The 12,885-nt window shown below is 54.6% G+C and overlaps 2 protein-coding genes across 6 annotated transcripts in view; both read left to right on the top strand.

The window, feature by feature from the left end:
* The first annotated feature begins 724 nt into the window (after nt 1-724).
* On the top strand, nt 725-9,439 carry Tsen54 (tRNA splicing endonuclease subunit 54). The gene is made up of 11 exons (XM_069993019.1): nt 725-819; nt 948-1,112; nt 1,199-1,262; nt 1,338-1,421; nt 1,705-1,803; nt 3,811-3,863; nt 6,136-6,234; nt 6,400-7,028; nt 7,867-7,927; nt 8,228-8,344; nt 8,929-9,439. Exons 1-11 carry the CDS (start codon nt 764-766, stop codon nt 9,077-9,079), a joined length of 1,578 nt encoding a protein of 525 aa, XP_069849120.1. The 5' UTR covers nt 725-763; the 3' UTR covers nt 9,080-9,439.
* Nucleotides 9,440-9,991: 552 nt separating this feature from the next.
* Llgl2 (LLGL scribble cell polarity complex component 2) overlaps nt 9,992-12,885 on the top strand; it is a 38,827-nt gene continuing 35,933 nt past the window's right edge. For 4 of the 5 annotated variants that reach the window (XM_069993017.1, XM_069993016.1, XM_069993013.1 and 1 more), the window contains exon 1: nt 10,324-10,442. The gene's annotated coding sequence lies outside the window, so the exon portion shown is untranslated. Of the gene's footprint in view, nt 10,079-10,323; nt 10,443-12,885 lie in introns of those variants that run through there. The other variant, XM_069993015.1, reaches the window with a different exon arrangement.

Here is a 12,885-nt window from a genome sequence, read left to right as displayed (position 1 = left end):
GGCGAAGGGTTTGGGCAGCCGAGACTCGGGGGACCCCTCTGGGAACCCCTTCCTCTCGGCCTTCGCCCCTGCCGGGACTCCGGCAGCGACCTCCGCCCGCCGCCAGTTGCCCCGGCCGAAGCGGCTGACCGAGGCAATGCTGCCACCTAGTGGACAGTGCGGGAGCGGCCCAGGGTACCGCGGCAGGGACCCCAGCCTCGAGGAGGTGCTGTCGGAGCCTGGGGTGGCGCTTCAGCACCAACGAGGGGCGGACAGCGCCTCCCACCCTCGGCCAGGCCCTCCAAACCCGGCTTCAGAGCCCCTCGGAAGGGGCTCAAGCCTCCCCGGACCGCTCCTGGCAGATCCAGGTGGCCTCCACTTCGCAGAGCTGAGATCCGGAGACCCACCGTCCTGCCTTCGCTAAGCCCCTCTTCCCTCCTTCCCTGGCTGGGGTGGTGAGGACCGGGCAGCGCAGGGCTGCCGAGAAGGGAGTCACACGTTTGAGTCTTCGTGCGCCACTCCAGGACGCCAGCTCAAGTTTAAGCCCCGAGAAGGCGTGGGGACAGGCTAGGAAAGTTCCTGCACATTCAGAAACCTGCAAACCGAACACTCAGCCCGGGGAATCGAGGCACACGGCTGTAGGCAGGCGCTAGGACCCAGGCCAGCCAGGAAGGCGGGAAGCCAGTGGGAAGAGCTCCGGGGACGGTGCTGGGGCCGCGCGCGCGCGCGGTTCCGGGAGTGGGCGGGGCCTGGGCGGGCGCGCGCAGGCGCAGACAGCCACCAGATGGAGCCCGAACCGGAGCCCGGGACGGTGGAGATTCCCGCGGGGCGCGTGCTGAGGTTTGGCGAGGCCCCAGGGGGCGGCGTGCGGGGCGTGGGGTGGGCGCGGGTAGGAGCCTGGAGATCCCGGGATCCAGGCGGGGTGGCCGCGGGGTGCCGACCCCGGGTCCCCTTCTCTCCTCGCCCAGTGCCGCCGAGCTCCTCGCCGCCCGCTCGCGGTCCCAGAAGCTGCCTCAGCGGTCGCATGGCCCCAAGGACTTCCTCCCCGACGGCTCGGCGGCCCAGGCCGAGCGGCTGCTCCGGTGTCGCCAAGAACTCTGGCAGTTGCTGGCGGAGGAGCGCGTGGAGCGCCTGTGAGGGGGCGGGGCGGGGCGGGGGGGACCCCGCACCCCTTCCCCGGCACACCCACCCAGACCCACCCCTTCCCACTCCTCGCCAGGGGCAGCTTGGTGGCCGCCGAGTGGAGACCCGAAGAGGGCTTTGTGGAGTTGAAGTCTCCTGCGGTGAGCAGCGGGACTTGGGGGCCCGGGATCCCCACTTGGCTCCCCTCTGTGACACTCACTCTGGGTTCCACACAGGGTAAGTTCTGGCAGACTATGGGCTTCTCGGAGCAGGGCCGGCAGCGGCTGCACCCCGAAGAGGCCTTATACCTGCTGGAGTGTGTGAGTGGGGTACACCCCCCTCCCCGGCCTCTGCAGGGTGGAGAAGGGGTTGGGACCAGGGACCAGGAAGGACACGTTTTTTGTGTAAGTTTTCTGTGGATATACAATGGGATTTCTAAAGCCAGGAGACACGTGGGAAAGCGTGAATTCCAGTCCAAATTAGGGTGCCCGCCCCCTCCCCTTATGTGGTTGCCTTATTCATCCAGTGATGCTTGGAGGGTGTCAGCCAGGAAATTGCCCCATGTGGCTATGGCACTGCTGAGCTGTTGGGCTCCACTTCCAGGGCTCTATTCAGCTCTTCCATCAAGACTTGCCACTGTCTATCCAGGAGGCCTACCAGTTACTGCTGAACGAGGACACCTTGAGTTTCTTGCAATACCAGGTATCTTCCCTTCCCCCAGCTACCCAGAGACTGGCGTGTGTGGAGTCAGTGAGCAGTGACAGGTGCCTGTGAGGTACCAGTCACAGTGCCACATGCTGTGGCTACAGGATGTCAAGGGATGTGCAGGCACAAGGCTTACTGTCTAATGATGGCAACTGGATAATAAAAAGTAAACAAAGCTGAGCGCTGGTGGCTCACGCCTGTAATCCTAGCTACTCAGGAGGCCGAGATCTGAGAATCGCAGTTTGAAGCCAGCCTGGGCAGGAAAGTATGTGAAACTTTTTTTTTTTTTTTTCAGTTGTGGGGCTTGAACTCAGGGCCTGGTTGCTGCCCCTGAGCTCTTCAGCTCAAGGTGAGCACTCTACCACTTGAGCCACAGCGCGACTTCAGGTTTTCTGGTGGTTAATTGGAGATAGAGTCTCATGGGGACTTCCTGCAGGGGCTGGCTCTGAACCATGATCCTTAGATCTCAGAGCTCCTGAGTAGCTAGGATTATAGGCCTGAGCCATCGGCACCTGGCTAGTCCATGAAACTCTCATCTCCAATAAACTACTCTGAAAAAGCCAGAGGTGGCGCTGTGGCTCAAGTGGTAGAGTGCCAGCCTTGAGCACAAGGAGGCTCAGGTACAGCGCCCAGCCAGAGTTCAAGCCCAAGGAGTAGCAAAAAAAGAAAAAAGTAAGCAAGCATGGTATGGTGTAAGCAAGTATAGTAGTGTGGTGTACCTGCCTGTAATCTTAGCATTCCTGATTGAGGTCAACCTGTGCTATATAGCAAGACCCTGTTTACCAGGCTGGGGGCTGGGAGCTCATGCCTATAATCCTAGCTATCCAGGAGACTGAGGTCTTAAGATCACAGAATGTGGGGTCTGAGACCTGGGACTCAGAGGTGAAGAGGTTAGGGGGAGCCAGGACCAGAAACTGACTGAAGCCATACAGGGGAAAAAACAGAAATGTCATCACAAAAACTTAAGAGATGTTCCTTTTAAGGAGGAAATGAATGGTCAGCTGTGTCGAAGGCTTAACTGAGAGATCAGGCAAGATAGTGGATGTGTCCGGCAATGTCCTGCTGTGGATGCAGGACATGACGACGATGAGCATGTAGTTATTTATGAAACCCTTTCCACTTCTGTCTGTAGAGGGGAAACATGGGGGAAATGTCTACCACTTTATGCCATCTTTAGTATCAAAATGTTTGAGAACATAGTTCTTTTCTAGGTCCACTGCTGTCAGCTTTTGGGGATTTGTATTTAAGTCAAGAAATTGTTGCTGGATACAGGTCCCTCATACCTGTAATCCTAGCTATTCAGGAAGTGGAGATCTGAGGATCATGGTTGAAGCCAGTCTGGGCAGTAATAGTCCCTGAGATTCTTTTCTCCAATAAATTATCAAAAAAGCTGAAAGTAGACCTGTGGCTCAAGTGGTAGAGTGCTAGCTTTGAGCAAAAGAAGCTCAGGGACAGTGCCCAGGCCCTGAGTTCAAGCCTCAGAGCCAGCACTAAAAAATTAAAAATTAAAAAAAGAATTGTTAAATGTCATTTGTGTCAAAAGAGGACAAGAACTCAGAGACCTGAGACCTTCCTTAAAAGACCATGTTTATAATGGAGTGTGCTCCAAGTAGCTTCAGGGTTTGGAATCTGAAGGGCAAGGGAGAGGCTGTAGAGAATGAACTTTGTCTGGAGAAACTATTGTGATATATTTTTTTTTCTTTTTTTTTGGCTGGTCCTGGGGCTTGAACTCAGGGCCTGGGCACTGTCCTTGAGCCTTTTTTTTTAGCGCTCTACCACTTGAGCCACAGTGCCACTTCTGGCTTTTTCTGCATAGTTTATTGGAGATAAGAGTCGCATGGACTTTTCTGCCTGGGTTGGCTTTGAACAATGATCTTCAGATCTCAACCTCCTGAATAGCTAAGGTTACAGGCAAAGCTTTGCCACCACACTACATCCCAGTCTACTACTGGATGTTTTTAAGAAGAGACATGTGAGCTTTAATTTTTGTTTTCTTCTCTTGAGGTCTTCAGCCACCTGAAAAGACTGGGCTATGTAGTTCGACGATTCCAACCAAGGTAAGTCCTTGTCCCTTTCCCTTCATTCATTCTAGTCCTGGGACCTGGCTGACTAGTCTCAGGTGGAAAGTACTATCAGCTTCCTGGAACCTTTGGCTGGAGAGTAGCTCCCAGGACACGGTCTGGGAACCTGAGCTTAAAATGTAGCGACATGTGGGGACAAATCCCATCATTGCATCTCCTACTGGCTGTCAAATTGAGACCTATCTTCAGATAATAGGTGAACATTAAGACACAGTACTACAGTGATGTCTGGCACTTGGTAGGTATCCAGGCAGATTTCCCAGTACATGCATGAATGCGGGATTGAGTGAAGAATTAGTTTATTTTTTTGGTTGGTCGTAGGGCTTGAACTCGGCCTGGGAGCTGTCCCTGAGCTCTTTTGCCCAAGGCTAATGCTCTACCACTTTGAGCTACAGTGCTACTTCTGGATTTCTGGGGGTTAATTGGAGATAAGTCTCATGGACTTTCCTGCCTGGGCTAGTTTCAAACCACAGTCCTCAGATCTCAGCTTCCTGAGTAGGTAGGATTACAGGCATGAGCTACTGGCACCCAGCCAGTGCTTGGCTTTGAGTTTATAGTTGGCTTTCACCTTTCTTAAGCTAAAGTTACATATCTTCTCCCTCATTGTCTTAGTTATCCAGCATTACTGACAGCCAGAGACCTCAGGCTTGGAGTGGAAACTGATACAGTCTTTGCAGTTACACAATATCCTCAAAGTCTGAACCTGACACATCCTGCTGGGAACTTGTGACTTATACCTGTAATCCTGGCTACTCAGGAGGCTGAGATCCAAGGATTGCAGTTCACAGCCAACCCAGGCAGAAAAGTCTGTGAGACTCTTTTTTTTGGTAGGTCCTGGACCTGGGAGCTGTCCCTCACCTAACACTCTAGCCCTGGAGCCACAGCGCCACTTCTGGTTTTCTGGCGGTTAATTGGAGATAAGGGTCTCATGGGGACTTTCCTGCCTGAGCTGGCTTTGAACTGCAGTCCTCAGATCTCAGCCTCCTGAGCAGCTAGTATTATAGGCATGAGCCACCAGCACCCAGATTCTGCTCCCTGCACCAGCTTCTTAACTCTAGTTAACTAGTAAAAAGCCAGAAGTAGAGCTGTGGCTCAAGTAGTAGAATATCTGCCTTGAGTGAAAAAGTCAAGGGAGAGCAAGAGGTCCTAGGTCAGGGGAATAGTACAGAGGTTCCACGGGGATTATTCATTCATTCATTCATTCTGAAATATTTCTGACCACTTGCTGGTGCCAGGCCCCACATCTCATTGCTGCCCCCACACAGCTCGCATTTAGGAAGAGCACGCACAGACACAACATTTTACAAAGCAGAGTTTATCAGCTAGGTGTGTGGGTGTGTTACCTTAATGTCAACACTGAGAGATTGAGACAGGAGGATCATGAGTTCAAGGCTAGCCTGAGCTATAAAAGGAGACCATCTCAACAACAACAACAAAAGTCAAGAGTTTATCTCATAATGTAGTGCTGTCATACATGTTGTCATGATAGAACTTTATATAATGATGGAAGGGTCCTCTGTCTATGGTACCCAATACATGTGTCTTGTGTAACTAGACTGAATTTTTCATTGCATGTAATTTTAATTAAACTTAAAGAAACACTAGAGGCTAATATATTGAACAGTGTAGTATTTAGTGCCATGGTGGCTCACACCTATAATTCTACCTACTCAGGAGGCTGAGATTTGAGGATCATGGTTTAAAACCACCTCAGGCAGGAAAGTCTGTGAGACTTTTCTCTCTCCAATTAACCTTCAGAAAGTTGAAAGTGGACCTGTAGCTCAAACAGTAGAGTGCCAGCTTTTTTTTTTTGGTTGCTTGTGGGGCTTGGGCACTGTCCCTTAGCTTTTCAGCTCAAGGTGCGTGCTATACCACTTGAGCCACACCACTACTTCTGGTTTTCTGGTAGTTTTAGTGGAGATAAGAGTCTCATGGACTTTGGTGCTCTGGCTGGCTTTGAGTTGCGATCCTCAGATCTCAGCCTCCTGAATTGCTAGGATTACAAGCATGATCCACCAGCACCTGGCTGGTGCTGGCTCTTTAGGAGCCTCAGTGGCACTCAGAAGCCTGGACAAAGGCTCATGACCAGACCCCACTGGCTGCCCCATGAGCCTTTGATGCAGGTGTGATTGTAGTCTTGCTGTGGCTCTGACCCTGGTCCTTGACTTATCCTTCTGGCCAGTCAGTCCCTAACAAGAGCACCCGTCTGAGCCTTGGATCTGTTGCCTGCCTTGTTCTCACCTTACAGCTCTGTCCTGTCCCCTTACGAGAGGCAGCTTAACTTGGATGGCTACACCCAGCGCCTGAAGGACAAGGCTGGAAAGAGGAAGAAGAACGATAGCTCTTGGTAATGTCCCCCATGGTGGCGTCACTCCCCTGGGAGTGAATGAGCTTAAGATGCGGGTTTGAGCAACATGAACATAGGCTCAGGGAAACAGCAGGGCACCTTTCCCAGCTCCATTGGGCCTCAGCGATGAGGAGCAATGTGTTGCTTTTCTTCCTCACCCCTTAGGTCCATTAATAAGAAAGCCAAGGCCCTGGAGAACTCTGTGCCAGCTGCAAGCCTGGCAGCTGCCAGTCCACCTGCCTGTGACCAGAACCACCAATGCCCAGAGGAGAAACCCCAGGAGTCAACCTCTAGAAAGAGCCCAGGGAGTCCCTTTCAGTCTCTGGGGTCCCTGGAGCCCTGCCTTGGTCTGGCCAGGGAGGCCATGGGGTGTGGCCAGGAAAGGGACAAAATAAAAAATGGAGTCAAGGGGGCTTATAAGCCACGCTGGAACTTTGAGCAGATTTCCTTCCCCAACATGGCTTCCGACAGCCGTCACACCCTTCTATCTGCCCCAGCCCCAGGGCTACTCCCGGCCAACATCACTGGGCGGGAGACCGATGCCGAGTCCTGGTGCCAGAAGTTGAACCAGCGGAAGGAGAAGCTCTCCCGACGTGAGCAGGAACAACAAACAGAGGCCCGGCGATTCCGGGAGGACTTAAACGCAGATCCAGAGGTGCAGCGCTGCTCCAGCTGGCGGGAGTACAAGGAGCTGCTGCAGAGACGGCAACTGCAAAAGAGCCAGCACTGCCCTCCACACCTGTGGGGCCAGCCTGTCACCCCCTTGCTGAACCCCAGCCAGGCACACTCTCCAGGTACCCCTTCCCTGCAGGTCACTGGCAGCTGTGTGATCAATCACAAGACTAAAAAGGATGTGGATTGGGCTGGGAAGTTGGTAGAGCGCTTGCCTTGCATGCCTGAGGCCCTGGGTTCGATTCCTCAGCACCACATAAGCAAAAAGAAAAAAAAAGCCGGAAGTGGCGCTGCGACTCAAGTGGTAGGGCATTTGCCTTGAGTTGAAGAGCTGAGGGACAGCGCCCAGGCCCAGAGTTCAAGCCCCATGACCGGACCCAAAAAAAAAAAAAAGGATGTGGATTGACAAGGGCGAGTTGAAGCCCAAGATTCGGGAGGAGCATGTCTGCTGGAGTGGAACCCACAAGGCAGTCAGTTCTCTGGGTGGCAGGGGTCTGCAGCTGAGCTCATGGTGGGAGGTTTAGCCAGGGTGAGTCTATGTCTGGGAAGAATGGAGAGGGCAAAAACTGCTTGCATCCATAAAACCCTAACCAAGATAATGAGCGATGGCTTTGCCACCGATTAGCTGTGGTCCCTTCTTTCACAACTGCCTGGTAGAGGTACCATCTTGTCCAACTAAGAGGAGGCTCACTGTCTGCTCTTTTATGCACATCCAACCAGGGAGTGACAGATTCTGAACTACTTAAAATAGCCATGGGATCGCAGTCGATGACTAGTTTAGATTTGAATTTTAGCTAAAACCAGTTATGTTTTAGTATAAGTGTGTTCCAAATTATCGCACCGGACATACTAAAATAATTGTGGCGAATCTGGAAACTCTAAACCTCAGACTTGGCATTGTCAAAGGAGTATATAGAACAACTATTCCTTTCTGACACTTTGTTTTCACTGTCCTTATAGCCACAGTCCTTCAGCAGATCTCTGTACTACAGACCACACACCTTGCTGATGGAGGTGCCCAGTAAGTTCCTAAGCCCTTCTCCATGAGGCTGTGGCCAACAGCTGGAGTGACTGCTGGGACTTGGCCCGTGGACTTCCGTGTGAGCTAGATTACTCCAGGGACCTCTGTCTGCACACTTAGCTCCTAGCAACAACTGCTGTTCATGGATGTCTAGGAGAAAGGAGGAATGACAAAGGATTATCCCAAGGATTTAGTCTCCCCTCATAATCTCAGATTCTCCTGGCCAGGCTGGTTTCTGGAGCTGGTGATGGGAAAGGGTGGGAGAGGAAAGTTCTTGTGCTAATCTTACTCTGTCCTCAGACTGCTGGAGAAGTCTGGAGGCTTGGAGATCAGCTTTGATGTTTACCAGGCTGATGCTGTGGCTACGTTCCGGAAGAATAACCCTGGCAAACCCTATGTCCGGATGTGCGTCAGTGGGTAAGAGATGCTTTTCCGGGAGCCATGTGGACCTTCTTTGCACTCCAGTGGCCACTCTGTCAATCCCTAAGACAAACCTAAGGTCCAGAGAGGGGTTTAGAGGCTAACAGTGATGGGAACCCAGCTCTTCCTTGCTTCCTGCCTATCCTGCCAGGATTCTGGAGCTCTCTTGGAAAGCTTTTTAGAGCCATGTGCTTGAGAGAGACCAGTGGCCAGAATTCCTGTATCCTAATCTCTCTTCCCTGGGAGCTTCAGGGGAGTTGGGGGTCTTAGGGCATATAGAAGGACTATAGATAGTATCAAATCTAAGGTATCAAAGCTAACTTTTTCTTTATTGGTCATGGGGCTTGAACTCTGGGCCTGGGCACTGTCCCTTAGGTCTTAGGCTCAAGGTGAGCGCTCTACCACTTGAGCCACAACGCCACTTCCAGTTTTCTGGTGGTTTATTGGAGATAAGAGTCTTACGGACATTCCTGCCCAGGCTGGCTTTGAACTGTGATCCTCAGATCTCAGCCTCCTGAGTAGTTAGGATTACAGGTGTGAGCCGCCGGCGCCTGGCTCAAGTCTAACTCTTATTCCTGCAGATTTGATGAACCTGTTCCAGACCTATGCAGCCTCAAGCGGTTGTCCTACCAGAGTGGGGATGTTCCTCTGATCTTCGCCCTGGTGGATCATGGTGACATCTCCTTCTACAGCTTCAGGGACTTCACACTGCCCAGAGATCTGGAGCACTGACCACACAGCTCTGGAGAACTTGAACTGTTTGTTCTCAGGGACCTTGGCAACTGCCTCCCGTATCAGACTCTGACCTGGAGCATTAGTAGCCTGTATGGGCCTTGGCCCTAGGTGCCTAATGCTTGCAGGAGAGTCCAACCCTGCACTGTGCTCCCTCCCCCTTGCCTGGCCTGCTGCTGCTGCTGCTGCTGCTGCTGAGCCTGTGCTTCCAAGCCTCAGGCCTGAGAATGACCCCCTTGGAACTCGGACTCTACTTCAGAGGCCTAGGAGATGGGGTAGAAGAGGACTCTGTGCCTTTTAATGAGGGTGTCTGCTTCGTGCCATAAAGCCAAAGCCATTAAAAATAGATCTTTTTCTTTTTGTTGTTGTTGTTGTTCCTGATGGGGCTGGATATATTTTACTACCCCGCTCCACTCCCCCATCCCCTCACCCCTGCTTTGCACACTCAAGAGAACCTTGAACCTTTCCTGAGGGTTTAGCCTCTGGGAGGGTGGGAAGTCGTGGACCGTGGGCCTCTGAAGGGTACTTGGAGGAGAGAAACCATGCCTTATCAGTGCCCTGTAGTCCCAGCAGCGCAGCTGGGTGGGGGCGGAAGGGTGGCCGGACTTGCAGCAGCTGTGCGGTGCAGCGCCCAGCTCCCGCCTGCCCCTGGCTTCCGCTCCCGCCTCTCTCCAACCCCTCCCTCCCCGGAGCTGAGAACTGGCCGCTGCGCCGTCCCTCGGGGCCTCGGGCCCCAGCCAGCCTCTGCGGCGGGACTTGGCAGGGGGGCCAGCCCGGAGCGAAGGCGCCTCTCCGCACACCACCCTACACGGGGCCCCTGCGGCCTCCAGGTGGACGCTCAGGAGGGGCCGGTCCGGCTAGAGCGGGCTCGGGGCTAGTGGCGGGATCCCGCCAGAAGTCCCGCCTGGAAGTCAGCAGGCTACAGCCGCCACACAAGCCGAGAACTACTTCCTCGTGCCGGCGGTGGGACACGGGGCGCGGCGCGCGGCCCTGCGTCAGGTGCGCGCAGGTGAGGCCGGGGCGGGCCTCAGGGGCCGGCGTCCCCCGGCGGGCCGCGGGCTCCGCCCCGCGCTCTCGGGGTTGCGGATTGGCCGGAGGGCGCCCTGGCCGCGCCCCCGCCCCATCGGCGCCCCGCGGCCGGGGGCGGGGCCTGGCCCGGCGGGGGCGGGGCCCGCGCGCCCCTCGGCTCGCCCTTTATGTAAATAGAGGCGGCTCCGCCCCCGGCTCGCCGCCCCGCCGGAGGTGAGCAGGAAGGAGGCTGCCCGCCCAGCAGCCCGTGGGCCGGCGCGGCGGAGCGAGAGGAGCCGGCGGCGGGCGCCGAGGGACGCCGAGGCCTCGGGCAGGGTCCGGCTCGGGGTTCCAGGTGAGACGCCGTGGGAGCCCACCTAACCCGACCTGCGTCTTGGGGGCGCGCCCTTGGCGCGAGGAGGCGCGGGAGGGGCCGAGACCCCCCCCCCCGGGCTTCCCGGGCGGGAGGGCAGGGCTGTGCCCGGGGTCCGCCCGCCCCGTCCAGTCTCCGACGTTCGGCTCCTCCGGGAGGAAGACACCTGTGGAAAGTGCCGCCCGGAACTCGTGCCTGATCCGCCCCCGGTGACCAAACTTGGGGATTGGTTTGCACCACAGTGTTAGCTTACGGGAGCGGCGGGGGGCGGGGGGTGTTAGAGAGGGAACAGGTGTCCTGCAGGCGGGGTACCGGGGTACTGCGGCCGAGACGGAGTCCCGAGGTCCACGTGCAAGGCCAGGGGCCCGGCGGCCGGCGGTGCGGGGCGCCGGTGACCCGGCCTCCGGGAGCGGCGGCCGGAGCGCGCTCGTTACCTTAGCGGCTTAGCCCCTGCCTCGGCCATCTGGGCCCGGCCCCTGCGGCCCTTTGTGCCTCCTAATCCTCCGACGCAGGAAGCTGGCGGGAGGGACCTCGGTCCCCGGGGCCTTGGCACCCTTGGGCACCTTTCGGTGACGGTACTGTGATCCTACTCCGTTTTCCACGCGCTGGCGGGTGGGGGTTGCGCCAGGGGATTTGGCAAGGAGTGGAAAATTCTTACTAAACAAAAGTATGTCTTGGTTGGCTTTGGTTGGACAGGCCTTGGCTCTGGGGAGAACTGACCGACATCAGCCATAGCCCAGGTGTGCTTGGAAAAGGCCCTCACCTGAGACACGTGACCTTGGGCCCGGAGGTCGGGGCCTGGAGTCAGCGCCCCTTCCCACGGGAGCCCTGTGTCGGTGCTCCCTTAACCTGAGCATCAGGGGCCCTGTAGCCCAGGATCCCTGCAAAGGGCATTCTGGATGGCTGCTGTTTCAGTTCAGCAGGGGAACTTCCGAAGTGACCTTTGAGGAATTTGTTGGGTGAACTGGGTGCCACTGGGAGGCTTGAGCAGGGTCCTGGGATCTGTTGACCTCTTTAGTTTGTGGACAGAAAGTTTGGAGTTAGTTCTCTTAAGTCATATGTCCACAGATCTTGCCTGTGGCAGTCAGGACCCAAACCCAGCTCTTGAGGCTCTGACCAGAGCTCTTTCTAATGTCTGAAGTTAGCTTGGACCAGCCCCTGTGGGGGTCCCTTGAGAACAGTTTCCCAGGGTCTAGGGTGCTTAGCTAAGTGTCCCTACTTTTTTTTTTTTTTTTTTTTTTTTTGTCGGTCGTGGGACTTGAACTCTGGGCCTGGGCGCTGTCCCTCAGCTCTTCAGCTCAAGGCGAGCACTCTACCACTTGAGCTACAGTGCCGCTTCCGGTTTTCTGGTGGCTTATTGGAGATAAGAGTCTCACGGTCTCTCCTGCCCGGGCTGGCTTTGAACCACGATCCTCAGATCTCAGCCTCCTGAGTAGCTAGGATTACAGGCGTGAGCCACCAGCGCCCGGCAGTGTCCCTACTTTTCCTTGAGGCAAGGCAGTGCCCTCTCTGGTGGCAGATTAGTATACTTTTATATATTAAAATAACTTGATAAGTTTTTAAAAATTGGTTTTTCATGCCAGTCCTGGGACTTGAATTCAGGGCCTGGGCACTGTCTCTGAGCTGTTTTTTGTTGTTGTTGTTGTTTTTTGGGTCCGGTCATGGGGCCTGAACTCTGGGCCTGGGCGCTGTCCCTCAGCTCTTCAGCTCAAGGCTAGCGCTCTACCACTTGAGCCACAGTGCCACTTCCGGCTTTTTTTTTTCTGCTTATGTGGTGCTGAGGAATCGAACCCAGGGCCTCATGCATGCAAGGCAAGTGTTCTACCACTGAACCACCTCTCTGAGCTTTTATACTCAATGTTCTACCACTTGAGCCACAGTTCCACTTCTGGCTTTTTGTCAGTTAATTGGAGATAAGAGTCTCATGGATTTGTCTAGCCAAGTTGGCTAGATCTGGGCAGCCAGGATTACAGGTATGAAGAACTGCTGGTGACTAGCTACACTTACTAAGGTTTTATAATAGACAATAGCTTTTTTTTTTTTTGGTCCCAGTACTAGGGCTTGAACTCAAGGCCTGGAAGCTATCTCTTAGCTTTTTCGCTCATGGCTATACTACTCCTCGAGCCACAGCTCCATTTCTGGCTGCTTTAGAGATAAGGGGCTCACAGACTTTTCTGCCAGGGCTAGCTTTGAACCACAATCCTTAGATCTCAGCCTCCTGAGTATCTATTACAGACAGGTGTATTCCACCGGTGCCCTGCTAGACAGCAACTTTGTGTGTGTGTGTGTGTGTGTGTGTGTGTGTGTGTGTGTGAAAATACCATACAGAGGGGTTACAATTACATGGGCAAGATAACAAGTACATTTCTTATCAAGCATTGTTGCCTCCTACTCTGTAGCAACTTTTTTTGTTTGTGTGTGAGTT

The sequence above is a fragment of the Dipodomys merriami genome, unplaced genomic scaffold, assembly GCF_024711535.1.
Source record: "Dipodomys merriami isolate MVZ:Mamm:240054 unplaced genomic scaffold, mDipMer1.0.p SCAF_42, whole genome shotgun sequence".
In the NCBI taxonomy this organism is placed as follows: Eukaryota; Metazoa; Chordata; class Mammalia; order Rodentia; family Heteromyidae; genus Dipodomys; species Dipodomys merriami.
This window is presented reverse-complemented; position numbering and strand designations above follow the sequence as displayed.

Bases quoted from the DNA above. Each gene is read 5' to 3' on its own strand.
- Tsen54 (XM_069993019.1), top strand. From the start codon at position 764: ATGGAGCCCGAACCGGAGCCCGGGACGGTGGAGATTCCCGCGGGGCGC. The intron at 7,029-7,866 runs GTACCCCTTCCC...CTGTCCTTATAG, and splicing joins CAGCCAGGCACACTCTCCAG to CCACAGTCCTTCAGCAGATC. The intron at 8,345-8,928 runs GTAAGAGATGCT...TTATTCCTGCAG, and splicing joins GTCCGGATGTGCGTCAGTGG to ATTTGATGAACCTGTTCCAG.